Below are 17593 nucleotides of genomic sequence, written 5' to 3'. Positions count from 1 at the left end.
AGTATTATGTTTCATTTGCTCTTTTTTAAGAATCCACCTAAGACAACCGTTTTCGATCTCGTTATCCGTCCTCTAAACATTTCATGTTGGCAGAAAAAAGTTTATAACGCTGCTTCATCATCGTAATCTGTGGTAAACGTGTTGGTGTTACGTTGAGTATTTTTTTATATATTCTGAGTATGTTGTACCTATTTTAATCCTGTTTGTTTAAGCAAATAAAGATAAATAAAAATCAGTGGAAGTATAGTTTTTAACGCTAAGAAAGTGCAAGCCTTTTGGTAAATCGGGTCGAGCAAAATTACATTTAACTAAATTTTAATACAACTAATTACCTGCTAAATATAATTTAATTTTTTTCGCCGATATGTCATTAAATGAAGAAAGTCTGATTCCGTTCTGCAAAAGCTTATGTAGTAGAATAAGGTGGTGAAGTTTATCGCAATGCAGAGCTACTAAAATCAGTCTAAAGGATTTCAATTTGATTTGTATACCGTTCGTCTTATCGTTTATCAAGGAGTGAACTCTAATAAACATACATTGATGTCACTTGCCTAACATATTAAGTCTTATGGATTCGAATTTATATGAATAGAAAGAAGGAATAGGAAAATAAAATAAAATAATACCTGCGTCATGCTTTAGCACGATATGCTATGATATCTAACTAAAGCATTTGCAGTTTTAGCATATTCGATATATACTTTAATGACAATAGAATGTTATACAGAAATTCTTAAAGAGAATCATTTCCACTGAAAGCTCAGTTATGTCGTACAATTATATTAAAGGGTACAATTATGGCGAACCATTACTATCTAATGAATATTATTTATAACTAGATATTGACACGATAATTGAAAAAACCACATAAGTGAATAATCAATATCAATATACCTATAATGAGAAAAAAAACAATTCTTCAATTAAACTCATTTCATAAAATTGTATCTCTACGAATCTATTATATATAAAACATACAGCACATACCTATAATTATTTATGATTAATTTGTATTATAGCACTAAAACTTACAACATAAACTGAGTCATATCGTTGAATAATAATAAGTTGAATTTGATTAAATAGAAATTTATCCTATGAAGTGGGACAATAAAGACTGTTACGACGCGAGCGTCCGCTTAGTGTACGTTCGAGATTCGTTTCTTTATTGTCCCATCATCGCGAGCCGACGTCTACAGTGCGTCTTCGTGGCTTAGAGCTACGAAATATAACTAAGATACACGGGTGAAGCTGAACACCCGTCGCGTTCTTACATACAAGTGACGCTAAGATGATAGGTGGGCAGTACTCGCGCTCGAGTCTGATGAAGCACTGAAACAGGCTCCGCTATCGTTAACGATGTTAGCCTCAATACTACACCTATATGTACCTATTGTTACAAGGTAGAACCGCGCGTACGGTTGCCGCATGGCGTGACCATCAACGTCCTACATTCTAACATTCCTAACCTTAACTCTTACATCCGAGGCTAATGGCAGTGATGGTCAGCAGTTGTCGGGAGGGACGCGAGCGTCGACCATACCCCAATAATGACAAATTAAAAATCTTACGTCAACACAAAATTTGAATACAAACTAATTCCACCGATTATAGTCTATTATTATAAGATGGGACGAGCTTCCTTTCTCTTCGTCCTCTGGGTTTACAGCTGACGCGACAGGTGGACGTTCACGAGCTATCTAAGTTACGCTAATACCTAAACCTAATATCATTTAGTGAGCCGCACCCAGTCTCGGGACCGGGGAAGTCGGACCCACTTAGTATGATATCTACTCATTGTGAACATCGTTTTAGACATATTATCAAATGTACATTCTACTAGACTAATTTATTAATATTAATTAGAGATATCCGATATAGAATCGAAGATGCTACTGCTACACAAAATACAGGTCCTCCATCTAGCGAACCTGTCATCTACGAATTGTAAGCTTAAGACCGTTCGAAATATCGCAGTCTGATAAATTTTGCCTATAGGACATAACAACGTAAAAAGTCGTGCGAGACCAAAGTCGCAACGCACCGCCACTTAACTGCAGACCCTATGTAATCAAGACAGTTATTTCAAGCCGACGTCCACGGATGATATCGACGTTGGACGTTGGTGAAAACGTTTCAACACCCCGAAACTGCTATACAGGCCTGACGACTGCTCGAAAGAAATAGTATTAACATGAGACGAAACGGGGACTTTTTAAATTACTTTAACTTAATTTAGAGAAAGCCTGTTTCAGTGACTACGAACAAAATAACTATCAAAATGGAAATCGGATGGTATTCATCGATGTTTTTTGTCACAACTTTACATTAACGAATTAATTAAATCGAAAACAGTCTTAGAGTATTAGAAACTAAATCGTTTCGTTACAATGGCAATGCCGATTAAGAATAAAATGACGATAATATACAAAAACAGTGATGGTGATGATAGTAAAAATGATGATAATAATGGTATCGATGATGATGATGACGATGATAATGATAGTAATGATTATAATAATGATTATAAAGAATTATGGTGACGTTGATGAAGTTAAATCATAATGATGATTGAAAAAAAATAAAGATGGGCTTGACGACAATGATGAGATCAATGATGATGACGATGAATATAATGATAACGATAAAGATCAATAGTGATCGACGAATGAGCACGATGATTAATGATTGATTATTGATGACGGATGAGGGGATAATAGCAGATGGTTCGCTAGAGGTGCGACGACGGCGACTATAATGCTGGCGCGCGGACCGACATATGGACGATATATAATATATAAAAATGGAATACACCTTAACTCTAATAATTAATAATTATAATATCAAAAAATTACGGACTATGAATTACACAATAATATGAAAAACAGTCTTCCAGGTGTTTTCGTTTTATCAAAAATTTGTAAATTGTAAATTTCTTTTTTTTTTTAATTTTTTTTTTCTAAAAACCAATAAAAGTACAAGAGTCTCAAAAGGTTCTAAATAAACGCCGGCACCGTGAGAGCCTCGCGTTTTATCGCTTCATCTTCCCTTTTTAGTTTGCCTAATAAACGTTTGCCAATTTTTGGTATCAATTATACTAGTCTTAATATATACTATATAATGTCCGATTTGAAGTTTCTATAGATATTATATGAATTGAGTATATTATCATAAATAAGTTAATACATGTAGCCTATCTGATGTGTTAATTTGAAAGTCATGAAACGCTCCCTAGATGAATAATTACAGTCGAACATCAATGATGACCGTAAAAGCACTAAACATTCCATACTTAGCAATACAATGATTGAATGAAAATATTAATGTTGCTTATCATTAATTAATATTCTAAATCATTTATTCAAATGATTATCAACTCCTGTGAGTCTCACCTTACCTATAACGGATTTTTATTATCTGATCGGAATTTTAAACCGAAAAATTATGGACAACGCCATCGTATAATATATTTTACAATAGATAACTACGAGAAACTTTAAACGTCAATACAATTAAATTTAGATAACACCAACGAATTATAACTACAGGGCAATAGCATATCAAGCAATCAAGTTATCAAGCTAAACTCATTGGACAAAATTTACAGACCGTCAGTCAGAAAATATATTTCTACTCACTCATCTTGTTTACTTACATCGTCCATTTTTCATATTAATAACGAAAATACAACATATATTATGGTTATTTTTTTAAACTACCTTAAAGACGAATTTCATGCCACTATCAAATATTACTTGCTTTCTAGTATTTGTTGACTGACGGTCAAACGAAAGCTCAATAAAGACGGGCTTGCGTCACCAACTGATAAAACGGGAAAGACAAATGGATTTACACGCTTACAATATACAGATTGTATTACGAGTCTGACTCCTAAATGTATCAACACGTATGTAAGTATGGTAGTGGGATCGAGCGTATACTCTAATCGAATTTACTTCTCCTTCTCCTTTTCTTTCTCCTTCTCTTCCGGCTCTTTCTCTAACTCCTTCTCCTTTTCGTCACCCTGGAACGACACGAATAATAGTTATTTATTAAAGAACACTATAACATTAAATATTGGATAACATAATAACATAATAAATTATAATAATGAAATAGATTATTGGAAAATATTAATTTTGTCTTCATAAAAACACGTAGCAGATAAGACGCGTGGCTTCCTTAATAGAGCTGACGGGGCGTATTAAATTTTATATTTACTCTGACACAATTAGTGACAAGCAAAATTGAATCGAATACCATTAACATACAAATAAACTGTTTAGCCAAAACTGCGCATATTTGGTTTTTCCATTAAAGCTAGTCGTCTGTTCGATACTATCCTAAAATTAAAATGCGTATAGACTATTATAGACAAGAAAATTTCTTTAGCCTGTGTGTTTATCTTGTCAGTCCGTGTTTTCATTTAAAGTTTCCACAGTATGATAGTGCCTTGTTTGAACATTTGCTTTATTGCTGTATGGTAATGTATGTCACCGATTTTTTTTTAAACGTGCAAATTTCCTCAGGATATTTTCATTTTCTAGTGAATGCACAAAAACTCAGGACTGTACCCAATAAACTATTTCGGCTATGGTATATTTTACATACCTTTCCCTTTTCAGCGTCATCAGGGATCGCCTGTTTTTCAGCGGGTCCGGTTCCTTCCTTATTCTCTTTTTCCTTCTTAGCAACTGCAGCGGCAGTTTCAATAGCGCATATTTCATCCCAGTCGGGATAAGCCCTTTCTTTGATACGAGATACGAGCCCTACTAAATTAGGGAACGATTCGTTTAGGGCATCGCGCAGCGCGTGCTGAACTTCCTTGTCTATGAAGTGTAATTGAGCGAGATTTGCGAACGCTACAATGTCGAGCTGTAACAATAATACGTGGTTTGTTATGTTTTAACATTTTAATGTCGTAGGTTCTAAGGTGTACATACTAATACGTGTTCTAGGTGTTGAATGGATGTGGTGACTGGTGACTATTTTTATTTTATTTTTGTAATATTAATTATTTAAAAACGTAACCATTCTTGATTAATTTAAAAAAAATTGATTTCATTCATTCATTGATTTGGCATATTCAAAGAATAAGAATTTGTTCTTTCGAGTCAAGGTTAAGTCGTACTAAACAGTAGACCTAAATAATATAATTGGCAAATAATTTTTTTTTTTTTACATTAGACTGTTAAAATGCATTTTATTTTAACTATTAATTGTTTCATTATTTAAGACGTGAAGTAGATTTCTCTAATACCACGTAGAATTGAGAATACAAGAAAAGTCGGAGCTGCCGGGATTTTGATTATATCCTTCGCTAAATTGTATTGACGTAGAGCATATCATAAAACGTAGGAATTTAGTGAAAACCGTTGACATAGAACAAACGAAACATATTTTACAATCATAACATATTTTATGAATCCATGTTATGCCACAGGAACATTTCTTAGTAGTCGTTTGCTTCTTTGTTAGAACCGCATAAAGAGCTGACAGAGACTTTGATATTTCATAGCCATATGATTTTCAATAAATAAACTAAAAATATTTGTCTAATATTTAATCCTATCAATAGAGTTTATTTCGAATGTCGCACAATAAAACATTGATTTATAATGTACAGTTAGCTCACGTAGGGTTGAGTAGAGCGCAGAGAGGTTAAGATGTCCTAGCCTGAACGAGCTGAGGTCATAACCCGAGCGCCACCCTCCTATTCCAGACAGCCACCAACCACCTCATCCCTTCTCCCAATCACCTCACTAACATCCAATCGATTCCGACCAAATAAAGAGTTAATCAAAGTAATAATATATTGGTACCGGTTTTAACGAAATAATATAAAATTTATTTTAATATTCAATACATAAAATTTAGCGACGTAAGCGTATTGATTTTAGAATTGTTATTGTTAGAATATGGAAATATGCAAAATTTTATCTATATCTATAAAAATGACTGGTTGTCTGTATGTCCTTTATACAATCGTAAACTATGCATTTAATCATGTGATGACCTTCAGCAAAGTGTTGTGCATGAGCCCACAAAGGTTTCTGAGTTATACGACCAAAAAAAGCATAACTACGCGCTCAGGGAACAGCTAGTTGAATATAAAATTTATGTTTGAATTATTTCGATAGGAAAGCGTTTGTCGCAAATACTTAATGCTAATTAATTATATGTATATGTTTTTTATATGTAACATAAGTAATATAAGCATAATAATATTGTGTGGGGTCTATATAATACGTGACAAGGGTTACACCTACGATCACATCGTTATGAGTTATCAACGTCACTCCTCTGATGGATATCACATAATATAAAAAATAAAAAGATAAGTGATATTATACCGAAACCATATTTTTTCGTAACAGATAATGTTTTTATACGAATGAAAAGAAATGTTTCAAAGCATTATTCTAAGAAAGTGTTAATAAAATCAGTTTGGCTTTTAATTACAAGAAGTTTTCATTAATTCACGTAATTCTGTTTACATTTTTTTAATTATAAAAAACGCTCGTGATATAAAAAATTCATTAAAATGAAAAAACAAAGACGCCATTGTTGTTTATCATGGCGAATAACAAAAAAATAAATAATTATAGTAAAAAAAATGTGTAACTCAGCCAAATTTGTTATCTCAACCTATCCCCTAACTTTCTTCGAATTAAGCGCTAGAGCGTTCTTTTTTTTTAATTTTTTTGTTAATTTTTTAGAATAGATTTTTATAGCGGTGCATACAAATCGTGTCTATTTTTAAAAGTTCGATATGATGCAGGATCGGTTATCGACCCCTTCGAGCAGGAAGCGCCACCCCCACCCAGCGGCGTTGCACCGCGCCCATCAATGAATGTAATTGTACAAACAAAGAAACTATTAACGAGTCTAAAGCCAATATTTTTAATATCCAAAGTGAAACTAATACATATAACGATTAAGTCCATCATTACAACGAATACATTAGTTATCAGTTATTTAACTGAGGTAGGCCACAGCAAAATATCCAGCTCAAAAAATGGAGCTGCCCGGGGAAGTACCTCGACCATAATCACAGCTAAATAATACTGATCTCAAGCAGTGTTGAGTTCCTGTGGTTAGTAAGGGGACAAAAACTCGGTTGGCTACGCCCTTGCGATAATTTTGGTGTTACATGCGTCTATAAACTACGGATATCATGTGAACCGTAAGTTTGTTTGTTGATCTAGTTTTGTAAAAAAATGTGTTTTCTCACAAACCAAAAAAAAAGTCGACAAAGTACATCGACAAGTACTACGACGTAGGAAGTGTATAAAATAGTTAACTAACTACGCATTGTTGGGTATAACTAAAAAAAGTATGAATTAGATAGATATTGATTAAATTTAAATTGGACCACATGACAAGGAACATCTTTCGATTTAAAAAAAAGAATCGTCAAAATCGTTACACCTAGTAAAAAGTAACGAGGTAACACAAAAAACACAATCGACTTTAGAACCTCCTCCTCCTGATTTTCAAGTTGGTTAAAAAGTTAAACTTATTATATGAAGCAATATAATCATAATATTCATATCTGTCGGACTCCATGTAATTAACGAGATCATCGATTAACTACGTGAGGCTCGAAAGGGGGGACGGGTTTGGCAAAACATGATGAAATATCACAAGGAGTGGACCTTAAAAAACTGTTAAAAACATCATTTGATAAATGGACGACCCCTATACCTAACAATGTACACATATCGCTTGTAGGGTTTAGCAATTCTTCACTAGCAGATAACGATGTTATTTGCAACACGTGGAACCTGTTGGTATACTAAAGCTATATACTCACGAGTGTCGGCTCATCTCCGAAGAAGAACGGTTTGTCAGACAGAAGGTCGGAGAGCACACGGAGATCGTTCTTCCCAAACTCGATGATCTCGTCCTGGGTGTGAACCCCGATACCGTGAGCCTTCGCCTTCTTCATCCCCTACAAACAAACAACGATTATCAAAACATTCTCAAAAATTTAAAATTTTAAAAACCGTCCGATATGTAGGGTGGAAATAAGTTATTTAAATTCCAAAAACAAATCATATCCCATGATAACTAACCATGATGTACATTCCACTAACACGGCGCGACATCTACTAGGGGAGATCAACAGGTGCTCGGATATTTAACTACTACTGACAGCAATATGGCGACTCAGACGCCCCATGGCGAGGAAGGGTAAGGGAGGGTGGATGCGTAGAGCACCGTGTTGCGCTACAGAGTACAACGATCCTATGTCTATGGGGTGGGATGTTCCTATTATAAAAATTGCTATGGCAGACACCAAGGGGGGGAGGCAAAAAAAATATAATTTTCAAAATGGCGTATATTGTAAGAAATGGCGGCGCCACGCCGGTGCCCTTTTTAAGACATTTCTCTACTGATTTATATTGCTGTAATTTTGTCACGTAGATATAGTCTAACGCAGCTGATTCAAACATACACATATACATTAACTTTATATAGTATCTATCTTTAGACCCAGCGTTCAATGCCATATGTTATCCGTATGGCAAAACAATTAAAAATTTCATTTTAAGGAACAGGACATTGTCACTGGTCTGTAAAATAATAAAAACTAAAAATGACCAAAAAACACTTAAGTATACTTAAGCATATCTCAGAATAACGTAACAATGCACGCGCGATTTGAATGATCACTTTTACGTTGTTATTGTTATTTCTTTCGTCGAGAGCGGAGGGATTCCTATTTTACGAAAAGCACCCACCAAAATTTCAAAAACCTTACCTTGCGTCCAGAGGTGAATTTATAGCAGAAGTTGAGTATCGGGTTCGGGAGGCGGGTGTTCAGTGCATTCTGCAGATTCACTTGGTATCCTTTGATAACACTGTCAGGGTACTTGGCGCGCCACCACAAAATCACCCACGAAAGATGATTCTCGATCATCGAAATCATCGCGTGCGTGACTACCCGCTGATCGGGCGTCAGGCCTGTGAAAGACGGATTTTTATAGGATGTAGGCTAATTTAGTGCGCCTCGATGCATTAAGTGCACATGCGCAGCCTCTAGACTATCTAGAATTTAAGGTCGCCCGGACCATTCGAATACCTGAAAGCTTCGGATTTGAGTATTGATTCATAACATGGATAACCATAAATACAATATTAAACTCAACTAGGTATTAAACTGCGTAAGATATTACGTACTATAGTAAAACTACAGGCATTGTTTTTGCTGTCAATAATTATCACAATATTTCTAAGTTCAGTCTGTAAGAGTCAGACGTGGAAATTCTTAAATAAAACATACGAGGAAAACAGTACTTTTCAAAGACGACGTTATCTTTGTTCACCTAATTACAGAGCTCTACTTTCTATCCAATGGAATATATTTTTCAATATTTTCTTTCGAACAAAGACAAGAAAAAACAGAAAAAAAATATCATGTAACATAATGGAGACATTGTGTGCCTCCTTTAATTAATACTTTAATCGCTCTTACTCCTTGACTAAGGACAATAGCTATCATGTAAATAGACTACTCACATTGATAGATACAGTATGTATATTTCACAAACTAAGAAACTTTTTGCGTTATAGTGACTAAAACAAAGATTAAAAAATTATATCTGTGTTATTTGTTTAAGTATGGTACTGTCATATTTTCGAGATACAATAACAACTTTAATGGTATTGACATTCTTGTACATATATAATTTATTTGAAATAATAATTAGTCAGCCACTTTTGAGTACCCATTTTGTTACTTATGTAAGAGATACGTATTTATTTACGGATTTATATCTTTTAGCTAGACTACATTATATACATAGGAAGGAGAATCTGACAATATTTTTTAAAATACTCGTACATACAATGTACAGTAATATATAATGTATTAATTTTTAATACTTCAGTATTGGATGAACTTTTACATAATAGTACATAACAAAATAAAATAAAGTATGTACTACTCACCAGCATCTAAATCTTTATTGTATTTCTCAGAGAGTTCTTTGATAATGAAGGTGCTGTCGGCTATCTCTTCGCCGTTGAGCTCCACGAATGGAAGCTGTCCCTTTTTGGAGCGGAATTTTGCCTTGTGATCGACGTTCTAGAACAATCATAAGCAAAATTCTTTTATGGCACGCATAACACCTAAATTAATAATCGCCTTGACAAAAAACACATTTGTGATATCGCTCTTACAAGAATCAATATGTCTACTTTTGTTATGCAAAATAAAAAAAAGTTAGAATAGAAATATATTTTTCATTTCTAAGATTTATAATAGAATAGTTTAATTATTTTCTTCTAAATATAACTTCGCTTTATTTTTATTTACGAACCAAATAGGTATTACGATGCTCAAATTTCACAATTAACATGTCGCAGGACATAAAAACGATTAAATTCTTCGCAATTTATTACAACAAAATAAAATCTATACAACAAAGATAGATTCTTTGTTAAGTTACACGAGTTATTTTGATAGTTAGAAATGAACATTTCGTCTGTCATTTTACTTAATAAAAGTCTGCTAAAATAATATGTGTAGTTTCGACCACACCGAGTTACAATAAAATTTATATACTAATTATAATACGACAACTCATAGTCTATATTAAAACAGACAGATACAATAATCAATTAATTTGATTCAAATTAAATTTGAAAAATTCGCATAGCTTAGTGAGACCTACATGAAAACAATATTAATTATGTTTTGCCTACACCGACTAACGTATGACATAATTATAGAACTAAATAACGCCAAAGCAACAAATTATCTATCTATACTATACAAATAAGTAAAATTAAGAGTGTCTGTTTGTAATATTAAAATAACCGCTTTTTCTATATGCATATGGGTGTATACACACGGCACATATCCCAAAATTACATTTGTTACAATTGTTGTCTGTCTGTCTGTTTGTTCCGGCTAAACTCTGAAACGGCTCGATCGCTTTTGACGGGACTTTCACTGGCAGATAGCTGCTAATGTAATAATGAGTAACTTAACGTAGTTAGCTCTACGAACTGATCAATAACTTTTTTGTTAGATTCCACGCGGACGAAGTCACGGGCACAGCTAGTTTATTATAAGCGCTGACATCTTTCTTTATACGCAGACATAAGGTATTTTTCACACTACACTTAACAGTCACAGTGCTTGCAAAATAACTGATTACGTTTTCAAATTTCTAAATGTGTAAACTTTATTTTATCGAGACTAATTATTTAACTTAAAAATTTCAAATATTTTTTTTGGAACTGAAACTACTCTCTTGAATGTATTACTAACTTTCATCTTATATAAGGCAGTCAGGATAGGGTAGTAAAACGTATCAAGGATTAACTTTATATTGTAGTCGTCTATTTACATTAACATATTAACTATTTTTATTATTAGGCGGCCTAGCAACAGGCGAGCTCGCTGAGCATGCGCAGCGAGACTGACCTGGACTACCCGTTGACGCACGTAGATACTCAGCCTCCTAGAATATCAATCGATATAAAGTAACACATACTGAAATATGTTAAGATAAAATTTTCGTAGAATAAATACTTCGTATTTTTTTTTTTTTTGTTGATAATTTTTTTAGAAAATGTCGTTTTTTACCTCAGTCTCAAACTAAAAATATCACCAAATATCGAATGGTGGTATACGTAACGATTAATACGACCAACCACGTGACATGCAACAGATGTCCACAATGATCAAATTAAATGTTGAGAGCGGTTTAGTTAGGCGGTCTGAGTAGGATTGGCTGAGCCTGAGACGGGGAGAAACGACCACGTGACTAGCGGGGGCGTCGTCCCTGCGTTGCCGTTTAAGGACACGACAAAATCGCACAACGGCGATATATGGATATGCACACACGGTTCAAAATGCATTAAAAATTCAATAAACGTAAAATGTTAGGCTAATATTACTTTGCAATTTATTTTCATTCAAAATAAATTTTGATAGTTCAATAATGATTAACTTACAGTAAACAAACATTTCATTATTTTATAATACTAATATACTTAATAATATTATTTGTCAGTAAACAGTCAACAAATTCGGTCCCACAAGATTACGATTGTGTTCGTCGGGTTCGTGAATGTGTGCGCGGGTGGTCGGGCCGTAAGTCTCGTTGCCATGGTTACGCGCTAGAGCGAGCCCAAAATCTGGGCGGGGTGCCGGCAGCTGTATTGATTTCTTGCAGAGTTCACCGGCCGGACCATCCACCTCACCCCGCTCACCCCACTAGTTGCCTGCCTGCTCGCCTGTCCGCGACAGCCCTACGATTACAACCTACAACTGCTATGTATGTACACATAAATGTGATAAGTGATTTTTTATAGTTGTAATACAAGATAACAGCTCCGTAACTTTTAAAACGGAGTAAATTTAAAAAGTTGGGAAAGATATAATTATGTTATACTACAATTTGTCAAGGTTCGCAACGATTTTATATTGTAAATATGTTTAAAACCATATAAATGAATATGACTGATTTTAATTATTTTTCCGGAATCATTTTTTTTAGATTGTAAGAAAATTGTAAGAAATGGGACTGGCGTGTCCTTGTAGGACTAAAGTCTCTAAAGCCAATAAAATAAATTAAAAAAAAAAATTGTAAGAAGAATTTTCTACAATGATAACTTGCATCTGTCTTAGCCGTTTAATTTGAATTTTAAAACGCGTAGAAAATTCTCTTAATACTCAATAAACATGATATGTAGGTGATTTCATAAACTTTGAACATGTACGAAGTATGTTTGAAGGTTATTTTGGGAGTAAAGACAAAAAATCAAAAACTTTAACAAACTATCGACACTTTAACAAACTATCGACACTTAGCAAAAGAATTAAAATAATTGTTTAATAGCATAATAACCAAGGATCCATCGCATTCATGCCTATTATGATATTAAACACGCCACTTCTGGACATAGGCCTCTTTCTCCATGAAGGAGAAGCTACCCGCTACTACTCCACTGCACGCATACTTTAGATAACTCCACCGGAACGTGACAGCACCAATGGATGGCAAAATAATACTTATCGAAATAAATCCTATAAACTTTTTCTTATCACTTTTCAGGAACCACCAAAACCTATTGAAGAAACCTGCAGGTTTCCTCTAGATTTTCCATATTACGAATTGAAATTTGAAACTCAGAATAGTGTGTTATCAACTTGTGATCGCCGTTTCTTATCCGGATTTTTTTATCATTCATTTAGGAATGTCGGCACAAAAAATGTCACAACACATTCTATGAATGGTCATAGTAGACACTTTAAATTTATACTTTTTACAATAATTGTAAATACAATTTTTTAGAGAGGAATTTTTACGAGTATTTAAAACGTTTTTTTAAGATTCTTGTGGATACATTACCTACAATTAAATAATATATTGTCAAAATGTGTTCATAGTGATTTTGAACCCTACTTTAAGGAGAGAAATAGGTGTAAATGTTTCAAAAACTTCAATATTATTTTCACGAATTTTGAAAGTTATAAGCGTTATTGTGAATGAGCACTTGGCACGAAGTACGGAGTAGTCAAGCAAGTAATCATTCATTAACATTCTGATGGGTATTGGAAATAAAAAAGTAAGATGTTCTTTTATTTTTTAACAATTAAGAAAAAACAATTAAAGACAAAACAAAGTATTAATGATCCTGTGGCGAAGAATAAGTTTTAAAATTCACTTTTAAACCGATCTTCATCATCATTCATCATCATCATTACAGCCTATACAGTCCACTGCTGGACATAGGCCTCTCACAAGTTTACGCCAAAAATAACGTGAACTCGTGTGTTTTGTCCATAGTCACCACGCTGGGCAGGCGGGTTGGTGACCGCAGTACTGGCTTTGTCGCACCGAAGACGCTGCTGCCCGTCTTCGGCCTGTGCATTTCAAGGCCAGCAGTTGGATGGTTATCCCGCCATCGGTCGGCTTCTTAAGTTCCAAGGATCAAGATCATCAAAGATCTTCATCGAAGACGTTAAAATGTCTGTGGATATCCAAAGAACGAGCATGGTACTTCAACTTGCAGTAGTGTATCTCGTAAGAGATAATTTTACGGAAATAAGCATATAAATAGTGATTCAAAGAGTGGTGAAAATAAATTAGAAAGTAGAATGCCAAAAAACTTGAATAACTTGAGTGAAAGTGTTATTGTAAACCACGGGGTACACATTCTTATAGAATCTTCGAATTTTTTATTGTCTTCATGGTTTTTTCGGTAATAATTGTAAGTAAAAATTTCAAGCAGACCACACAAGTTGCTGAAACAAGGACACGTGGCCTCGGGTTCCAGCTGGTTATCACTTGTAAGTGCGGTTTACAATACTTCCCGCCATGTCATTTAATTAACAATGGATTTTAAATAAATCGTCGAATAGTATTTATCACGCGTCACTTGAGGGTTTATCGAGGTTTGAATTTATTTTGTAATTATATGGACATCGGTGCGAAGATACCTATAACGATCAACAAAATCGACGCATATATCTAGGGACAGTGTAGAATATGAAGCTGAGAAGGACTGCAATATGGTGCTGGAATAACTGATTAAACAGTAAGTTATTTAAATTGATTTAGTACTGCGCTAAATTTTACTTTTATTACCACTCTGACAATCAAAATAAATTTTAACATTCTTCAAACAAATATTAATTTTCATTTCTTTTGTGAATTCGAGGTTCAAATAGAAGAAGCAGTTATAAAACAAATATATTTTTTTATTAATTTATTTTAGATGAAAATTGTGACTTCCAGGATGGACACAAATTGCTCAACCGGATGACTTACAAATTACAATGCACGGTAACTGATATAACATTACTTTTGGGGAAAATATTTAAAAATATATATATATAATATGCTCTTAAATTTACTCATACTTATAAAATGATCCCAAAGTATAAATTAAATGTATACCCTATGTGTTAAAAAAATTGGCTGCTAGGCAGCACTTTGGCGTTGCAAAGTGTTGGGACCAGAGATAGCATTATTGTCGTACTGGATGATAATGGACACAGACACCGTGTGACAACGATGACAGAACTGGATGCAATCTCAAGTGATGTTTCGGTCGCTACCGGGGTCCCAAGCGTCGCTACACATATAGAAACCAGGAAACAAACTAAAACAACTACAACGAGAGTGAAGAAACCTGATAAAATATAAGTGTTTCGAGTGTTGTTTTCATTCCATTTCTTTCCGGTTTGGATGTCTGTCCTTAATTGTGGGTGGGTCTCCCCACAGTGCCTCGGAGAGCACGTTAAGCCATTGATACCGATCGTTATCATAAATACGTTTTTGTCATATTATGATGATGAGTAATCGTTACTCATAGTAGGGAACATATTCACTAACCCGCAGTGGAGCAGTGTGGTGGATTAAGCTCCAATTCGTCTCCTACATGGAGAAAGAGGTCTATGCCCAGCTGTAGGACGTTACAGGCTAAATCTTACTCAAAAATAGACATCAGATCTCGATTAATTTAAATGGGACCCCGTAAGACAAGCATCAACTTTCGATTAAAAAAGAATCATCAAAATAGGTCCAGCCCAGTAAGAAGTTCTGAGGTAGCGTACATAAAAAATACAATCTTATTCAGAATCTTCCCCTTTTTTGAAGTCGGTTAAAAACTCAAAAGAATCGCCATAAAAAATCGTAGTACTCGGTTTATCAGATTTGAAAATATTTTTTTAATACCAAACGGTGACACAGAAACCATACTATAATAATTCAACACATACTTAGCTATTTACATTTAGATAAGATATAAATAAGCATTTTAATTTAAGTGTGTGTGTAGTCAATTTTATGCAAATTTTATATTTTCAATTTCGTATACATCGTATACATATTTACCTACATCTGCGTGATACACTAAAGTACTTATGTGAAAGAAAAACTTATACTTTTCTATAACTCTACCGTATCTTATTATCCCTGTTAACTATACATAGTCTTGCCCACAATATTGTTACAACGGAAAAAAAAACATTTTTTCTATTGCACGTAACATTTATTACTATAACAGTGTGTTAGTTTAATACATTAATATACCATTAAAAATTTATAAAACCTATTTGAAGTGCTATCCAATGACTTCTATAGTCCTTTAAACGCTGAGGGTAGTATCAATAGAAGCACACAGTCTTTCCATGAGAAAATTACTTGCCAAATGAGAAATTCACTGCCAATCGTATAGATTGTTTTAGAGATTCTAAATTATCATGGCATTTAGAGCAAGCCATACTCTTTAAAACTGACCATAAATTATAATCAAGTCCGGAACGTTAGTTTCTAACCAAGATTGGGTGAATCGAGCTTTATAACCCCGTGCCGAGTCTTGCTGAAAGGATCATTCTTGGTTATTGGACATGATGTTGTTAAGGGGCTTAACTACATAGAATACCTACTAAGAATCTTGATACTCTTGTGCCGGTATTTTGATACCTTTTTCACAAAAATATGGCTCAGTCACTGCTACATAGCTAACACCCCAACAAGCCATTACTAAAGTCAGATAATGTCCACATTGTACTCTGTTGACTAATTGGGAAGCTTTCTTAGAGCTTTGAGCATAAAAACGGTCATTTTGTTTGTTAAAATATTACCCAATTGTTAAAATAGTCTCATCCTTAAACAAAATGTTTCTGTGACCTCCCTTTGCGTACCGCTTAAGTAGTTGTTTTAATTTTACCACTCTGTTCTTTTTTAAATTATCAGTTAAGAAACAACCAGAGCGTCTCTTATAGGCTGCAAGTTAGGACTGAAAGTCAACTTTTAAAATACGCGACATGGTTCTAGGTGCTATGTTCATCTCCCGAGATAAAATCTTTTTCTTTCGGACAGGATTTGTTCGAATTCTTTCCCTTACTGCTTCGATCGTCTTTTTCGTACGAACACTACGTGGAGGGCCAGATCTTTTTTTGTCAAAAACAGAAAATGTTTTATTGTGCCGATCAATAAAAGCCCGGTACAAAAACATTTGACTAATACCAGGCGTATGGAGAGGAATGAAATGACAGCTATTCGGTTCTCTTTATCACTCCACTCCATTTTAATATCACAAAATATTTTAAAATGTATAAGAATCTGTCATATAAAAATGACAGGTTCCAAATTTCTAATATAATATTTTATTTTTAACCCCCGACGCAAAAAGAGGGGGTTGACGTGTCTGTCTGTCTGTCTGTGGCTCCCTAGCTCGCGAACAGATGAAGCGATTTCAATTTAGTTTATATGAAAGGTGAGTTACGGGCGAGTGTTTTTAGATATGTTTGATGAAAATCGGTTGAGCCGTTTAAAAGTTGTGGGGGGTGAAAGCGGGGAAGAATAACCGAATGTCTGCAAATATAATCTAGTGGGGTCTCAAATAAAAGCGCTTTACGCCCTGAAAAAACTCTGGGGATAAAAGTGGGGAAAATACCCAATATCTGCAAATATATGTGGTGGGGAGAAACAAAATGTACATTATAATAAGTGTACTTATAAAAAGTATAAAATAAAAATTAAATTAAAAATTTAAAAAAAACCCGACAATAACCTGAGGTGCCTTTAAAAAGTAAAAAATAATTAAAGAAACTCAATCT

General features: G+C 34.1%; 1 protein-coding gene across 1 annotated transcript in view; it reads right to left on the bottom strand.

Moving 5' to 3' along the window:
• Window positions 1-3041: 3041 nt before the first annotated feature.
• Window positions 3042-17593, bottom strand: part of LOC123669006 (failed axon connections) — a 36975-nt gene continuing 22423 nt past the window's right edge. The window contains exons 2-6 of the mRNA XM_045602683.1: window positions 9958-10093; window positions 8768-8970; window positions 7817-7954; window positions 4612-4875; window positions 3042-4024 (exon numbers count right to left, since the gene is read on the bottom strand). Coding sequence (XP_045458639.1) covers window positions 3953-4024; window positions 4612-4875; window positions 7817-7954; window positions 8768-8970; window positions 9958-10093 — 813 coding nt within the window. The 3' untranslated portion in view covers window positions 3042-3952. The remainder of the gene's footprint in view (window positions 4025-4611; window positions 4876-7816; window positions 7955-8767; window positions 8971-9957; window positions 10094-17593) is intronic.

This window comes from Melitaea cinxia, chromosome Z (assembly GCF_905220565.1).
Source record: "Melitaea cinxia chromosome Z, ilMelCinx1.1, whole genome shotgun sequence".
In the NCBI taxonomy this organism is placed as follows: Eukaryota; Metazoa; Arthropoda; class Insecta; order Lepidoptera; family Nymphalidae; genus Melitaea; species Melitaea cinxia.
Note: the sequence above shows the minus strand (reverse complement) of the source record. Positions and strands in the feature narration are given on the sequence as shown.